The sequence below is a fragment of the Anolis sagrei genome, chromosome 6 (genome assembly GCF_037176765.1).
Source record: "Anolis sagrei isolate rAnoSag1 chromosome 6, rAnoSag1.mat, whole genome shotgun sequence".
Taxonomy (NCBI): domain Eukaryota; kingdom Metazoa; phylum Chordata; class Lepidosauria; order Squamata; family Dactyloidae; genus Anolis; species Anolis sagrei.
In genome coordinates, this window is record NC_090026.1 from 18,437,344 (window position 1) to 18,455,635 (window position 18,292).

At 43.7% G+C, this 18,292-nt stretch overlaps 1 protein-coding gene across 1 annotated transcript in view; it reads right to left on the minus strand.

Annotated features, from left to right (window-relative positions):
- Positions 1 to 17,110, minus strand: part of LOC132777857 (myocardin-like) — a 36,308-nt gene extending 19,198 nt beyond the window's left edge. The window contains exons 1-2 of the mRNA XM_060780370.2: positions 16,908 to 17,110; positions 14,334 to 14,418 (exon numbers count right to left, since the gene is read on the minus strand). Coding sequence (XP_060636353.2) covers positions 14,334 to 14,388 — 55 coding nt within the window. The 5' untranslated portion in view covers positions 14,389 to 14,418; positions 16,908 to 17,110. The remainder of the gene's footprint in view (positions 1 to 14,333; positions 14,419 to 16,907) is intronic.
- Between the last annotated feature and the right edge of the window lie 1,182 nt (positions 17,111 to 18,292).

An 18,292-nucleotide genomic window follows, 5' to 3' on the forward strand; every position in this document is an offset into this window, starting at 1 on the left:
GTGGCAGGCTCAAACCCAGAACCTCAATCAATGGCTGATACTAAATGAGAGACTTCCCCTTGGGCACACAGAAAAGTGGGCGACTTGGAAGGCGCTGAACAGACTGCGCTCCGGCACCACGAGATGCAGAGCCAAACTTAAGAAATGGGACCACAAAGTGGAATCCACGACATGTGAGTGTGGAGAAGAGCAAACCACTGACCACCTGCTGCAATGCAACCATAGCCCTGCTACATGCGCAATGGAGGACCTTCTTGTGGCAACACCAGAGGCACTCCAAGTGGCCAGATACTGGTCAAAGGACATTTAATCAACTTTGCAAACTTTGTGGTTTGTTAAAAATGTAATACAACTGTCTGATTGCTCCTGACACAATAAATAAAAAATAAATAATGGGGAGCTGGAGCTGACAGAGGGAGCTCAACCCACTCTCCCCGGATTCAAACTGCTGACCTATCAGTCAGCAGTCCCACCGGCACAAACGTTTAACCCATTGTACCGCTGGGGGCTCCTAGTGCAGAAGATGAGTGTAATTCAGAATGAATGAATGACCGAAAGTCAGGTTGTCAATTACGTCTCACACAATCCCTGGCCAGCATATCCATTTTCATCACAGAGTAAAGATTGGGGTCCATACTGTTTGAAGTCTTGATGAAAATCTAATTTTCCAATGGAATGGAATGGCTTTGGGGCCAGAGAATCTGAAGCCACCCTTGTCCTTTGACTCAGGAAACAAGCCAGGATGCATTTTGGGAAGAGTCCAAGAGAAGGACAAGAGATGGCACCTCATTTGATTCCACTGAAGTCAGTACTGCCTGTAATGTACTGAATGAGACCGGAATGGAATGAACTAGATATAAGCTAACCAGCCTGAAGAAACCAAGAGACTCTATACTGCAGAGACCACACAGTTCAGAGATCTTGGCTGCATCTAGGGTTGCAACCGAGTGGAGAAAGCAAGACAATTTCACTGAAACTATTCCCTCCAGTTCTGAGAGTACGGTTCAATAAATTAAACTGGGAATATGGAGCCTACGCCAACAGTAAACAACAAAGGCGCTTAGCTTTCGGCAATGACTATATCTTGTTAGCTAAGGATACAGCAGAACCGGAGAGGGAAAAGTGAACAGCTGGAGTCAATGTTGTGCAAAATTAGACTGGAAATGAATATCTTATGAAAAATAAATGAATGCACAGTGAACATCGCCCAGCAAGTTCTGCTCAAGAAACCTGGAGCTGCATCTGTTTTGCTCAATAAATGATAAATATCAATCCTTTTTCAGTCGTAAATGCCGCAGTAAAAGAACCGCAGCACGGAGCTTCTTCAACACCATAAAATCGTAACCACATGATAAGTGATTCCTGCAGAACAACTAGAGAACTTCACAACCAAGAGATAAAATCTGTTGTGATGCCACATCTACCAACATCTCACAGATTTTTTTTTCATGTCAGGAGCGTCTCGAGAAACCGCAAGTCGCTTCTGGTGTGAGAAAATTGGCCATCTGCAAGGATGTTGTCCAGGGGACACCCGGATGTTTGATGTTTTACTATCCTTGTGGGAGGCTTCTCTCATGTCCCCATATGGAGATGGAGCTGACAGAGGGAGCTCATCCATACTCTCCCCAGATTCAAACCAGCAACCTTCAGGTCAGCAACCCAAGCTTCAAGTCAGCAGTCCTGCTGGCACAAGAGTTTAACCCATTGGGCCACTGGGGGCTTCTATTTCACAGATGAAAATCAGGATGCCGAGCAACATCAGCGTGAGGCCAAGAAGTCAAAAATTATTAATAACTAAGAACGCACAAGCTAAGACAAGATGCAGCAGTTTTCTTTTGACTGAGCCAACTGAGAAAGACAAAATGTTGACCTGCCCAATTCCAACTGCAAACTACACTGAACGCAATTTACAGCAATTGAAGTAACCCAGTGGCACAGCTGACTGAAAGGTCGGCGATTCGAATCCAGGGAACGGGGTGAGCTCCCACTGTTAGCCTCAACTTCTGCCAACCTTGCAGAAAACATGCAAATGTGAGTAGATCCAATAGGTACCACTCTGGCAGGAAGGTAATAGCGCTCCATGCAGTCATGCTGGCCATATGACCCTGGAGGTTTCTACAGGCAACACCGGCTCTTCAGCTTGGAAATGGAGATGAGCCCCACCTTGCAGAGACGGACATGACTAGACTTAATGTCAGGGGAAAACCTTTATCTTTACCTTTAAGAACAAACAGGGGAAATGAGAGGAATAGAGAAAAACTGGAGCAATTTAAAAACAGTTGGAAAAGTGAAGATTATTAATTGGGACTGTCACTGCCAAAAGAAGAGAGCTGGAGGGTGCGTGATGTATGGGAAATATTAGCATAGCTTAGATGCTGGCATCTCTGTGGCAGAAAGCAGAAATGACCCCATGCTCACCCCACTGCTTTTCAAAGTGCAGCTGTTACAAACACTCTTCAGCATTGGTCTGAATACCTGTGTGAACACACACACCTCTGCACATACCCTGCCCAGGAAGGAGAAAGATGGGAAGACAGTTGGGGCAGTCATAACACTATATAACACAATTGGTTGTTCCTGGATTATAAATGTGATTTCCTACTTGGGTCTATCATAAACACATGGAAAAAGTTTATTACATTGCAAAAACTTTTTTTTTTGCGGGAACACTTGCAGCACATTTTGCTATAGTTTTTCAATGACTATCTCCTAGAGTCTCAACTAATTCAATATAGTTTGTGGCAGCTACAAAAATGAAGTTTCTGGAGTATAACAACTACTTTCAAAGTAAGTAACACACAATGAAACAGGAAATAACACTTTCAAACCAGGAACAGATATTTTTTCCTGGAATTTGCCTTCCCTTTTGACCTCCTAATACTATTATCCCCTGCAACTTTCCTTCTTCTCTAACACAGAAATGTAAACCTTCTAGAAAGCTTAGGGAAAAATTGAATTCCTTGCCAAAAATTCCTTGCCAGAATGCAATATGTTTTAAGGTCACATTGTCCCCATCTACACTGATCATTTAATGCAGTTTGAACCCAGCCAGACAACAAACTCCCACAAAAGGAAGCAAAAGAATACCAGTAAGTGCATCAGTCCTTTGTGATTTGTATAATCACTATCTAGGCACCAAACTGGTTTCAGGATTTATTGTGTAATCATCTGAACAGTAAAACAACTTTCTTTAATACCAGCTTGAAACTGCATCAAATGGTCAGTGTAGATGGAACCATAATTGTTGATGTTGTTGTTGTTATTATTATTATTATTATTATTATTATTATTATTATATGCACCATGTATCACTTGGCTTGGCACAATCATGCCTGGTATATTAGAGATAAAGTTTATTTGGGGAAGGCTAATTGCAAATTTTATAAATATTACAAAAGTCCTGAACTATAAGAAACATCTTTGATTTTCCCACGTTACGGGAATCAGGGGACAAAAACCACAAAAAATTACACAATTATAAAAATTAGTAAAACAACGGAAACCATGGGTTGCTGTGAGTTTTCCAGACTGTATGGCCATGTTCCAGAAGCATTCTCTCCTGACGTTTCACTCACATCTATGGCAGGCGTCCTCAGAGGTTGTGACCTCACAACCTCTGAGGACACCTGCCATAAATGTGGGTGAAACGTCATGAGAGAATGCTTCTGGAACATGGCCATACAGTCCAGAAAACTCACAGCAACCCAGCGATTCCAGCCATGAAAGCCTTTGATAACACAATGGAAACCATATTGTCACTTTTGCCTCTACATAGCATTGAGCCAACTGAAAGAACTCATTCCCATAAAAAGAAATAAGAAACAACAAAACAAAGACCAAGGATTCCAATGGCGTTTGCCAATGGAAAAAATGTTCATATATAAACTGTTGTGAAACATTATAGGTGCAAAATGGATTTTTGTGAAAGTGTAAAAAGCCAGGATATACAACAGAGCATAGGTGCAATAGTGGTGATGTAGACCTACTATGACACCAACTGAAATGGGTGAAGCTACTTGGTCTCTCGGCAATACAACAGGTGGACCTCCAGCCTGACAGACTGGATTCCCAGGGATCAAGTGCATCCCCTTGGCAGACTTAAAATGTGCTCGGCTGATCCAATGACAAAAAGTTTGCTCCCTGATGGAAAACAACATGCTTGAGGCAGAATGGAATGGTGTGTGGTTGACGTGCATTTATGCGGGGAAAGGCATGGAAGAAGCAGGTGCCGTTTACATGAGTGGCTCTGATTTTGGCAGTGACCCAGGCAAAAATGTAAAACTTTCTAAGCCAGCTTGACGTCTTTCCTTCACAAGTAACTAAAGCCCCATGTACCAAATGAATACAGTGGTCAATTAGTCCTCTTTTTCCTTGGCACTATCTGCAGAGGTCAGGAAATACGAAATCCCGAGCTCACTTAGGCCCCTTCTACACAAAGGCAATAGAGGGTGGGAAATGGTAATTGGCACAGAAAAGGCAGTATAGAAAGGGGAAATGGTAGAGATAGTACAGGACAAAGGCAGCATAAGTAGGGAAAATGGTAAGGTTGGCATAGAAAATAGGCAGTATATGAAGGGAAATGGAAGAGTTGGCACAGGACAGAGGCAATATTGGAAGGGAAGTGGTAGAGTTGGCACGAGACAAAGGCAATATAGGAAGGGAAATGGTAGAGTTGGAAGGGGACAAAGGAAGTATTGAAAGGGAAAATGGTAGACATGGTACAGGACAAAGGCAGTATAAGAAGGGAAAATGGTAAGGTTGGCGCAGGAAAAAGGCAGTATAGGAAGGAAATGGTAGAGTTTGCACAGGACAAATTCTAAGGTTGGCACAGGACAAAGGCAGTATAGGAATGGAAAATGGTAGAGATGGCACAGGACAAAGGCAGTAGGAAGGGAAGATGTTAGAGTTGGCACAGGACAAAGGCAGTAGGAAGGGAAAATGGTAGAGTTGGCACGGGAGAAAGGCAATATTGGAAGGGAAATGGTAGAGTTGGCACAGAACAAATGGTAAAGTTGGCACAGGAGAAAAGCAGTATAGGAAGGGAAATGGTAAAGTTAGTACAGGACAAAGGCAATATTGGAAGGGAAATGGTAGAGTTGGCACGGGACAAAGGCAGCAGAGGAAGGGAAAATGGTAGAGATGGTACAGGACAAAGGCAGTATACGAAGGGAAATGGGAGAATTGGAACAGTAGCTAGAGCCCAGCTGCTCTACAGAAATCCGAAATAGCTTTGCCAGCCTGCTTTGAAATCAAGAGCTGTATGACGGCTCTTCTTTCTGCCTTTCAGAAGCTCATACCACCCCCTTGGGACAATAGCTCCTTGTGCTGGAAAGGACAACTCTTTCAAGACACAGCATAAAGTGGGTATATTTGGGTGGGTGAGATTCTCCACGCTTTGCCCCACTATCAGGCAGAGGGCACATCATACTTTGGGAGGGTGGGACTGCTCCCAGCGTTTCTATTCCTGTGCCCCTTCCCTCCTGCCTCCCTGCTCGCCTGGGCATTTGTCCCATTCTCAGCAGCAGCTGGGGTGACGCCACTCGCTATTTATTTAAAAGGCTGGAAACAGAAGATGCCCCAAACTCCCAGGCCAGAGGCTGCAATAACTCTTGCAAAGGGGCAGCAGTGTATGTGTGTTTGACTATATAACCCATTAGCTATGCAGCATGAATGACATTTCACATATGACACAAGAGCACACAAAATAGCTACTTAGTATTCGCTTCTTGACACAAGCACCTATAAAATACACTTGTCTATCATATTCTCTAGGTTAAACTGTTTAGTAGAGTAACAATCTGTTTTTAACAGCTAAGTGACTGAATATCAAGTAACTGACAAGTTTTTGCCACAAATCCTCATTGTTGCTGTTTTTCCAAGACACTGGATGAAGGGTGATGATGTGAAGTTTAGGGCTTTTCTAAAAAAAAGCTCTATTAGTTTTAGAGCAGAAGGCCATCTCTAATGTCATCATTTCCTAGCAGTATTTGGTCTAAGAGACTACTGCTGATGGAAGCCTCCATTTTGAATGACTACCAGGCATGCTAACTGGAAGATTTTGGGAGTTATAGTCCAAACAAGAACATTGGGTTGCTGTGATATTTCTGGGCTGTTTGGCCATGTTCCAGAAGCACTTAGGGAATCTCTATTATTCTTTGGAGAACATAATGAATCTTGTATTGTTGAAGTCTTCCATGGCCAAAATCACTGGGTTGCTGTGATTTTTCCAGGCTGCTTGGCCATGTTCCAGAAGCATTCTCTCCTGACGTTTCACCCACATCTATAACAGGAATCCTCAGAGGTTGTGAGATCTATTGGAAACTAGGCAAGTGAGGTTTATATATCAGTGGAATGTCCAGGGTGGGTGAAAGAACTCTTGTCTGCTTGAAGCAAGTGTGAATGTTGCAATTGGCCACCTTGATTGGCCACCTTGCAGCTTCAAAGCCTGGCTGGTTGCTGCCTGGGGGGGGGGATCCTTTGTTTGGAGGTGTTAGCTGGCCTTGATTGAGTCTTGACTGGATTTCCCCTGTTTTTTGAGTGTTGCTCTTAATTTACTGTTCTGATTTTAGATTTTTTTTTAAATACTGGTAGCCAGATTTTGTTCATTTTCATGGTTTCCTCGTTTCTGTTGAAATTGTCCACATGATTGTGGATTTGAATGGCTTCTCTATGTAGTCTGACATGGTGGTTGTTAGAGTGGTTCAAGAAAACAAGAACATTTTCCAAGCCTTGTTCCCAGTATGTAACATACCAGGACCAACAGTGATAGATACAAACATGCATACACAAGACATGTTGAAACAGGTCCCTTTTGATTAAAACAGCTCCATCTAAAGCAGTAGTTCCCAATCCTTTTTGACCCGGGACCACTTTGACCAGAGACCACTCTCCAACATTAGTACCAAAAGGGTTCCAAATCAGTTTTTGGTCAACTTCAGATTTAGTTTGGTGATTTGGGGTGCTGATTCAGAAAATTGCACTGGATAGGCCACATCAGTTCTAGTTTCCAGTACAGAACATATGCCATCCATTAGTCACCATCTGCTTGCCCACAGAAAACCACATTTAATAAGCCTTGGCACTATAAGAAGGTTTCGCGAGACCATTCGTTCTTGTTGCAATGGTGTGATAACAGTGAGGCCATGGACCATATTTTAGTTATTACGGACAACTGGTGGTCCACAGACCACAGCTTGGGAACCACTGATCTAAAGCTTTAAGAGGCAATACTGATTTCCATGTCCATGTGATAAAATGTTTTGCAAGCATAGCATGGATTGTAAAAACATAAAGCATGGGCTAGGCTAGATGAGAAAGCTAGATGAGAGTTAAATTATTTATTTATTTACTTATTTACTTTATTATTATTATTATTATTAATTATTATTATTATTATTATTATTATTAACTTTATTTGTACCCCGCTAGCATCTCCCGGAGGACTCGATGCGGCTTACACAGGCCGAAGCCTCAAACACAATACAGTAGAAAGTATAACATCACAACAACAAGGCAAATCAAACAATAAGCAAAATAACATAACACCACAATACTAAGCAAATCAAGCAATAAGCAGAATAACAACAAAGACAGTACCTCAGGACATTATTAAAAACTGGTTCGGCCGGCGCACTGGGGTACAAGGGTTAAAAGTGCTGAATGGCAGGAGGCACGTAGGGTTAAAAGTGCGATGTGCAGTGACAATTTGTTATGCTAAGGTGCTACTAGGGCTTGGGTGGGGATTCCTAGTCTGGGAAGGCACAACGGAACAGCCAAGTTTTTAGGTTCCTTCTGAAGACGGCTAGAGTGGGGGCTTGTCTGAGCTCTTTTGGGAGGGCGTTCCAAAGTCGGGGGGCCGCCACAGAGAAGGCCCTGTCACGTGTCCCCACCAAGCGCGCTTGCGACGTGGGTGGGATCACGAGCAGGGCCTCCCTTTGCTTGTATACCACAGTATACTTTGCTTGTATACCACAGTTTCTCAGCCCGTAGGCGACTCAACGCGGTTCACAACAAGAGCAAAAAGTCAATCCAACAACATACAAAATTTTAAAAAAAACATTAACAACATAGTATACATGGTAATAACACATCAATACCAACACATAAACAAATCGTGATCCAAATTCGTCATCCATAGTTCCGTTCCTATATTCCTATATCCTATATTCATCGTGTACACTGCACTGTTTATCCGAACGCCTGTTCAAACAGCCAGGTTTTTAGTTTTCTACGAAACACCATTAACGAAGGGGCTGATCTAACGTCCATGGGAAGGGCGTTCCACACCCGAGGGGCCACCACAGAGAAGGCCCTGTCCCTCGTCCCCGCCAGCCATGCTTGTGACGCAGGCGGGATCGAGAGCAGGGCCTCCCCAGAAGATCTTATGAGAGATTCAAGATGTTAGACTATATTTCAGAGGAAGGAACTGGCAAAACCACATTTGAGTTCACCTTGCCTAAGAAAACCCTGTACAATTAGTGGGGTTGCCATAAGTTGACAGGTGACTTGAAGGCACATATATAGTAGATACTTTGTTCTGGGACACCAACCTGACTGAAATGATCTTGACTCTTACAATTGCTTCAGTCTTGTAATTAACTTTGGAGAGATTATGCACTCATGCAGTTCTTCATTCCCGTTCATTCCACTTTCCCCTCTGTTTCCCACCCACAACTTGCCTTCATGAACTGTCCTAGTTGCCAACACTGCTTTGCCATAACATTACTGTTACTCCTCTTTCCAATCAAACATAATTCAATTCTGTAATAGTCCCTTGAAAAAAAAATGATGAGACATGAAAGGAAGAGCACAGCAAATTGTGCATCTAGACCGGTGGTTCCCAACCTTCTTTTGATCAGAGACCACTTTGACCAGAGATCACTCTCCAACATTAGTACCAAAAGGGTTACGAATCAGTTTTTCGTCAACTTTAGATTCATTTTGATTATTTGGGGTGCTAATTCAGAAAATGGGATTGGATAGACCACATCAGCTCTAGTTTCTGATACAAAACATACTCCATCCAGTAGTCACCATTTCTGCTTGCCCACAGAAAACCATATTTAATAAGTCTCAGTACTATAAGAGACCAGTTGTTCTTGTTGCAATAGTGTAGTAACAGTGAGGCTGTGGACTATATTTTAGTTCTTGTGGACCACTGGTATGTGGTGGAGGCTCCCTCTTTGGAGGCTTTTAAACAGAAGCTGGATGGTCATCTATCTGGGGTGCTTTGAATGTGATTTTCTTGCTTCTTGGCAGGGGGTGGGGCTGGATGGCCCACTAGGTCTCTCCCAACTCTATGGGTCTATGATTCTATGGTGGACCACAGGTTGAGAAGTACTGATGTAGATTGATCTAAGGTATGGAAAGGGGACACTCAAAGACGTTTTCAAAATATATTACAATGTGAAGACCATCCTCAAAATAGGATTTCATCTTAGACAGGCATCCCATTTTACTGTATATGAAAATACACATGTTTGACTAGTTACTGGAACTGAATTCTGCACATATTTATCATATTATGCTACATCCCCTTCCCTCTATAAAGGCCAAATCCCATTGCTCCTCTCTTTTGGGCCCTTCTTTTATAAATGCAGTTTTATCCCTATCTCGCCCAGAGTTTTAACCTTTTAAGATTTTACTTTATACATCTGGCCTGCCCTCTGTGTTTCGGTTTTATTATGTTATTTTATATTGTTTCCTGAATTTGTTATTTTATATATTTTGTTATGATTTATTTTTTGTCTATCTTGTGTTTAATCATGTTGTATTATTTTGGGCTTGGCCTCATGTTAGCCGCCCTGAGTCCCCTCTGGGGAGATGGTGCCAGGTTATAAATAAAGTCTATTATTTATTATTATTTATCATTATCCTATAACCATCCCAGTCTGGAATGGATAGTTCGGATTATACTATGTAACACCTTTTTTGTTTCTGGGTTATAAATGTCATTTCCTAATTGTTTAGGAACTTGCTGACCGAAAGGTTGGCAGTTCGAATCCGGGGAGCGGGGTGAGCTCCTGCTGTTAGCCCAAGTTTTTGCCAACCTAGCAGTCTGAATATATGCAAATGCGAGTATATCAATAGGTATCGCTCTGGCGGGAAGGTAACTGTGCTCCATGCAATCATGCTGGCCACATGACCATGGAGGTGTCTATGGACAATGCAGGCTGTTTGGCTTAGAAATGGAAATGAGCACCATTCCCCAGAGTTGGACACGATTGGACTTAATGTCAGGGGAAGGTTTACCTTTACTACCTAATTGGTTCTATCATAAAACATGGAAAAAGTTTATTAAATTCCAAAAACTTTGTTTTTGCTGGACATCCTGCTGCACATTTTGCTATAGTCTTTCATTGACTATCTCCTAGTGTCTCAACCATTTGAACATAGTCACTAAACGAAGTTTCTAGAGTATAACAACTACCTTCAAAGTATGGTAAGTATCGCAATTAAACATGAGATAACATTGGATTGTTATAGGTTTTTCGGGTGTATGACCATGTTCTAGAAGCATTCTCTCCTGACATTTTGCCTGCATCTGTGGCAAGCATCCTCAGAGGTTGTGAGGATGCTTGCCACAGATGTAGGCAAAATGACAGGAGAGCATGCTTCTGGAACATGGCCATACAGCCTGAAAAACCTACAACAAGACAATGATTCCGGCCATGAAAGCCTTCAACAATACAGGAAATAACCTTTTCAAACCAGGAACAGATTTTTTTTCAAATTTTGTTAGATAGTATTATTGTAATACTCCATTATCCTGTTTAAAGTCACTTTTAAAATGTCTTTTTCTCCTCCTCCCACATTCCCCCTTTGTCTTCATCTCAGGTCAATTGCTGCAAACAGAGTGCAAAGTGCAAAATGGGATTTGCAGTCAGTTAATTCAGCCAAGGGGAAGGGAAATGAAAGAGGTCCTCATAAATATCAGGGTTGACCTTCCCTCTCCAGACATTCAGAGTGAAAAGACGTAGCTGTTGTCCTGGACTATTTATTTATATCTTCCTGCAGAGGTAAGAAAATGCTTATTTGCAGGACTGGCCAAAGACATTCTGCTGCCTGAGGCAGATCAGCAAACGGAGCCCTTCCTCCACTCCTATAAAGTTAATGTGTGTAGTGCCATAGGGCACGCAAGTTATTTTAGCACCTGAGGCAGCAGATTTCAGAAATGTCTCTCCCAGTTTCTGGCAAGAAAAATACTGACACCTTAATCTGTGACCGGAGGTGGCCACCTCAGTTCGGCTAATGGCCGGTCCACCCTGGCCTCTGTTTTAGATGAGCAGCTGACCACTGAACGGGATTGACATTTCCAACCAGAAAACGAAAGGTAGAGCTGGACTCATGCATTCTGCCATTGAAGGTAAAGATGGAACTTGCTGCACGTCCTATTTTCCTACATCAAAGGAAAATAGGACACTTTCTGGCCAAGAATGTCAGAATGTGGTCAAAAGGGCCAAAGGTTTTTTTCAATGAGGAAGGGCAGATGACCTAGCAGAGCCTGCACTAGGTTACTTTTGCCTAACCCTACTGGGAAAGACAAGTCTGTCCTCTCCTCTTCCCCCATCCCCAGTTCAGTTAGTTGACAAATACAATGGCGAAGAGAGAGAAAATTGGACATTGATAAATTATCTTGAGTTAGTTATTAGCCCCCAGTGGTACAGTGGGTTAAACTGCTGAGTTTGTTGACTAAAAGGTCACAGGTTCAAATCTCGGGAGTGGAATGAGCTTCCACTGTTAGCCCCAGCTTCTGCCAACCTAGCAGTTCGAAAACATGCAAATGTGAGTAGGTCAATAGGTACCGCTCCAGTGGGAAAGTAACGGTACTCCATGCAGTCATGCCGGCCACATGTCCTTGGAGGTGTCTATGGGCAATGCCAGCTCTTCGGCTTGGAAATGGAGATGAGCACCAACCTCCAGAGTCGGACATGACTGGACTTAATGTCAGGGGAAAACCTTTACCTTTAGTTATTTATGATGTTGTAGAATGCTCTATAATGTTTTATGAGATGTGTTTTGATGACTAGGTTTATTTTTTATGATTGTAATGTTTTTGTTTACGTGTTGTTCGCCGCTTTGAGTCCCAATCTGGGAGAAAAGCGAGAAATAAATAAATAAATAATAAAAGCAGCTGAAAAATGGGACAAGAAAGTATTAATCAGGAGGGTATGGCATGTAACTTGAGCAAAGTGGCAGATGAATGTTAACACTGGTGATGAGAGACTTCCACCACGCTCGAGAGCAACAACTTGACTGAGTGAATGAAAAGCTGGCTATGTGGCATATTACTCTCACATCTTTCAGCTGTTCTCTCCCTACCACAGAGAATCTGCTGCCTGAGGCTGTGGCCTTGCTCTGAATCACAACAGGGCTGGCCTTAACATACAACAACAGGATAGACAGCCGGAGACTTTGGCAATTGCCCAGTTTTGCTCCCATCCAAACCTTGGATGTACAGAAGGAGAACAGAAGATGGATCTGTTTGGGAACAATAGATGTCCCCCTGCTTGCTAATTGAAACAAAACCTATATCTCAGGGTGCATGTACACTGTAGAATTAATGCAGTTTGACATCACTTTAACTGTTATGACTCAATGCTATGGAAACATAGGATGTCCCTTCCGCAAAAACAAAGCTTTTGCAGTTTAATAAACTTTTTCCATGTTTTCATGATGGAACCAATTAGGAAATGACATTTATAATCCAGGAACAAAAATTGTGTTACATAGTGTTATCTGCTTTGAACTGGATATGAGTCCAAGGCAGTGGTTAGGGGGCCGTGACCCATCAGTGGGCCCCGAGAATGAAAATCCGGTCTGTGAACCTCCTTCTTTATTTTATTTTTTATTTTATTTCCACTCCTTGCCACAGAGCTAACCAGCTCCACTCCTTTTGGTACTAATGTTGGAGAGTGGTCCCTGGTCAAAGTGGTCACTGGTCAAAGTGGACCCTAATCAAAAAAAGGTCGGGAACCACTGGTCTAAAGTAAAGGGAAAGGTTTTCCCCTGACATTAAGTCTAGTTGTGTTTGAGGTTGGTGCTCATCTCCATTTCCAAGCCAAAGAGCTGGTGTTGTCCGTAGACATCTCCAAGGTCATGTGGCCAGCATGGAGTGCCATCTGCACCATCATCCAGTTCATATGAGTCTACATTGCCCCATAATCCAGTTCAAAGCAGACTATCTGAATTCAGAAACTGGATTATATGACAGAATAAGGACATATTGCTTGGGAGTCCTTATTCTGGGAATAAGGACTCCCAAGCAATATGTCCCAAACGCACTTTATGAGAGAGTTAGTACTGTCTGCACGCCCACCTATCTTTAAAATATCCAACCTATTTCCCTGGACATGCCCAGCATTTAAAAAAAAAATGATTCTTACATTTGGCCCTGCCACAGGTTTTTAATTGTGTCGTGTCATTATTGTATTGTTTTTGCTTTGTTATGAGTTATCTATTGTTGTATTGTTGTTGTTATGTTTTATGATGTATTTGGGTTCGGCCTCTTGTAAGCCACACCATGTCCTGCGGGAGATGGTAGCAGGGTATAAATAATGGTTTATTATTATTATTATTATTATTATTATTATTATTATTATTAGTGTAGATGGAGCCAAAGACATTAAATTCACTGGATAACATATTAAGACTACTCACTCTAAGCATAAACTACTTCACAGGATAGTTGTGAAGATAGACTAGGGGGGATGAGGCCAAGCATGTTGCCTTGAGCTCACTTTCCCATTTATGGCAAATCTATCACAAGATTTTCTTGGCATTGTTTTCCTTTGAGATTGAGAGAGTGCAACCTGCCCAAATAGGTTTCATGGCCACGTGGCGACTCAAAGCCTGGTCTCTGGAGTCATAATCCCACCCTCAAACCGCTACACCAGACTGCTCCCCCCCCCCACAAAAAAAAACAAACAAACACAACCAACCACAAAACTCAGCAAAGGTCAACAACACCCATGTGCCAAAAGAATAAAATAATATTAATAATAATATAACAAAACTTTATTTATACCCCGCTACCATCTCCCCAAGGGACTCGGTGCGGCTTACATGAGGCCAAGCCCACAATACATCAATACAAGCAATAACAACAATAGTAAAACAATTAAATAAAACTCATAAACAAAAAGGCAATATACAATGACAGTAATACAACACACAAATAAAATCTATGCCTGGGCCAAATGTAATTAAAGTTAAAAATAATGCTAGGCATGAATAAGGTAGGAGAGATGGGGCGTTGGTGAGAGCGTACAAACAATCCTAAATCAGTGTAAAGTGCATTTAGAGGGCACAATCCAGACTCAGGTCCTACTTACCGGAGCGGAACTTGCTTCGGATCAGCATTGATCGTTCAGAAGCCAGGAGTGTCATCTTTGAAGGTCCTGCAGTTGCAAACCCAAACTTGAGGTAGATTCCAAAATATTGCGGGGAGGAAGGAAAGGAAGAAAGGAAAACCTTGAGTGAAAGCAAAAGGACATTTGTGTGTTCCCTTCTCTTCATTTATCCATGAAACCCACAGAGTCCAGTTGCTATCCTTGGTGGGGAATTTTGAATTGCAAGGATCTGTAAGAGCATTTTCAGGCTGTAACCTACTCCACAAGGTTGTCATTCTGGGTCAGCCTTGAGGCATGGCAGCATGAAATGGAGTCAAACCTTGTCACTCATTTCATGCTACTTGGATGTTGACTTTTTCACCTGTTTTTAATAGGATTTTTCTTTTAAATTGTGAGCTTTGAACCCCCATTTGGGAGAGAAAGAAGAGTGAAAACACTTGGCAAGGGATAGAAATTCAGCAGGGGGAGCCCTTCCTGTTCAGAGACCAAATGAAGGGACAGGCATCACCTGTTGAGTTTCTGTCCTGTTTAAAGGCACAGAAGCTTTCCTTCATAAAAAGAGAAGGTGGTGATGATGGTGGTGGAAGGAAATGGCCCTTTAAAGGCAGAATATACATTCAAAACTTTAAGATAAATACATAAATACACCTTTAAAAAAATACTTGCGTCAGATCACACATCCCAGGATGTAGGCTGGATCTACACTGTCTTATATCCCAGGATCTGATGAAGAGCCCCTGATGGCGCAATGGGTTACCCTTGTGCCGGCAGGTCTGAAGACTGACAGGTCTGAGGTTCAAATCCAGGGATAGCTCCGTCTGTCAGCTCCAGCTCCCCATGCAAGGACATGAGAGAAGCCTCCTACAAGGATGGTAAAACATCAAAACAACCTGGTGTCCCCTGGACAACATCCTTGCAGACGGCCAATTCTCTCACACCAGAAGCGACTTGCAGTTTCGCAAGTCACTCCTGACACAAAAAAAATCTCAGATTATCTGATATGAACTGGATTATTTGAGTCTCCACTGCCAGATAATCTGGGATAAGCAGATAATCTGGGATCAGATCCTGGGATATAAGGCAATGTAGATCCAGCCCTAGTCCGCACTGCAGTTTTATAGCACTTTTAACAGCCCTAGCTCAGTACTACCCTAGTCCACACTCGAGAATTATAGCAGTTTGATAGAATTGTCGAAGGCTTTCATGGCTGGAATCACTGGGTTGTTGTAGGTTTTTTTGGGCTATATGGCCATGTTCTAGAGGCATTCTCTCCTGACGTTTCGCCTGCATCTATGGCAAGCATCCTCAGAGGAAACATCAGGCGAGAATGCCTCTAGAACATGGCTATATAGCCCGAAAAAACCTACAACAACCCAATGATTCCAGCCATGAAAGCCTTCAATGATGCTATTAAACTGCTATAATTCTGCAGTGTGGACTAGGGTAGCACTGAGCTAGGGCAGTTTGATAACATTATAACAGACTTGGCTCAGTGCTACAGCATTCTGGGATTTGTCATCTAGTGCAGTATGTGACATTTTCACACACCCACACACAAACACACACACACACCCCCAACAATATTTTTTATTGTTTCAACATTAAAACATCTTGCTTACACTTAGTTTCCGTTGGTGGTCATACTTATGCACACTTCATTTTCATGTAACATTTCTTTTATATTGTTTAAGACTTTCATGGCCAGAATCGCTGGGTTGTGAATTTTCCGGGCTGTAAGGCCATGTTTCAGAAGCATTCTCTCCTGATGTTTCGCCCACATCTATGGCAGGCATCCTCAGAGGTTGTGAGGTCTCCACAGCTTTATTTTTAACCATGCACACAATTCTCTCAATTTCTGTACAATATTTACATTGGCTCCACCTCTTTCTATCCAGGTATGTGGCCTTCTCTGCCAGGGCCCTTCCACACAGCCCTATATCCCAGGATATCAAGGCTGAAAATCCCACAATATCTGCTTTGAACTGGATGATCTGAGTCCACACTGAGATTATGTGGGATTTTCTTGATATTCTGGGGTATAGGGCTGTGTGGAAAGGCCCTCAGATAATCCAGTTCAAAGCAGATCTGGCCTTTAGCCCAGCTTCTTCTGCTTGTTGGAATTCAACCTCACACTGCTCAGGTCTGCAGTCCTCAATGAGGAACAGTTTAGTTGGTTTAGAATAGTCGGGGGGGGGGGGGGCTTCCACACAACCTTATATCCCAGAATATCAAGGCAGAAAACCCCACAATATCTACTTTGACCTGGGTTATTTGAGTCCACATTCAGAACCCTTCCGCACAGCTCTGTATCCCATAATATCAAGGCAGAAAATCCCACAATATCTGCTTTGAACTGGGATACCTGAGTCCACACTCGGATAATGTGGGATTGTCTGCCTTGATATTCTGGGATAGAGGGCTGTGTGGAAGGGCCCAAAGAGTGTAGTGGTCACTTTGGCTCCCAAGATTCCATAGCACTGAGCTACGGAAGCGATGTCAAAGTGAGTTAATTCGACAGTGTGGACTCCCCCCCCCTCCCCGTGGGTTTCCACTCACCGGAAATGGACGGCGCAGCCCCCGACGGCTGCTGGGCGAGGGTCTCTTCTCCTCCTCCCTTCCTGGCTGCCCAGGTGAGGCTGGCGAAGGCGATGGAGAGGGCGATGGAGAGAGAGGGCGATGGCGGGGGACCCGAGCGCAGGCACCGGCGGCGGCGGCGGAGGAGGAGGCGAGGGCTGGCCCCAGGGCTCCACCGCCCCTCCCTCAGCCCGGGTGCCAAGGCAGCTGGGACCCCCTCCCCTCCTCTCCCCTCCCCTCCCCTTCCACGAGGGCCACCTGCCGCGACACCCGACACCCGGAACGCGGTGCTGCCTCAGCGGGGAAGAGAAGCCCCCTCGCCAGAGACTCACGCTCCTGGGCACAGGCTGCAGGCCGGACCCACTCCTGGACCCCGGGCTTTGAGGGTCCTCCCGGCAGCATCTTTCCAAACACAACCCCTTCCCACTTTTAGGACTTTTAGGGGCACCCCACAGGCAGCATCTCTTCAATTACACTATAGCATAGGCCTGGGCCAACTTGGGCCTTCCTCCAGGTGTTTTGGACTTCAACTCCCATCATTCTTAACAGCCTCAGGCTCTTTCCTTTTCACCCTCAGCCGCTTAAGCATACTGTAGAGCAGACATGGGCCTACCCGGGCCTTTCTCTAGGTGTTTTAGACTTCAACTCCCAACATTCCTAACAGTGTCGACCAGGCCTGTAGCGAGAGGGGGGGGGGGGTTAGGGGTTCAACCCCCCCCCCCCGAAATTTTTCAGGTTAAAAAAATAAACCTGGTTTACTCATGAATTTTAACTGGTTAACCAAATCCCCATGCTAAGTCTATGAGACGCAAAAAATTAAGAATCCCTCCAGAACTGCAAGCACTATCTCAAGCAAATATTGACAATTTATTCACACCGTCATATATGCAGCAATAACCCATGTAGCAAAGCAACCAAGTTGGTGGGGGGGGGGGGTGTTGAATGCTCTCATTAAGGAGGCCAGACTTGGTGGAGGTGGTTGACAGGGGCGGAGCTGCAGGCTATGGAAGGCTGTTCTGCCCCCTGCTGTGCTGTTTGCTTCAGCCTGACCTAGGAGGCAGGTTTCAACTCCCCCCCCCCTAAAATTTTCAAAACTCCCCCTCCCCAAAATTTTCAACCCTCCCCAAAAAATCTTTCTGGCTACAGCCCTGGCGTCGACCCCCCTCCTTTTCCCCTCAGCGGCTTAAGCATACTGTAAAGCAGGCATGGGCAAATTTGGGCCCTCCAGGTGTTTTGGACTTCAACTCCCACCATTCCTAACAGCCTCAGGCCCTTTACTTTTTCCCCTCAGCTGCTTAAACTTTTGCTGCTAAATCCTGTGCTACTTCTAGGTGAGGAATTGTGGGTCCCAGTATCCTTTATCAGTT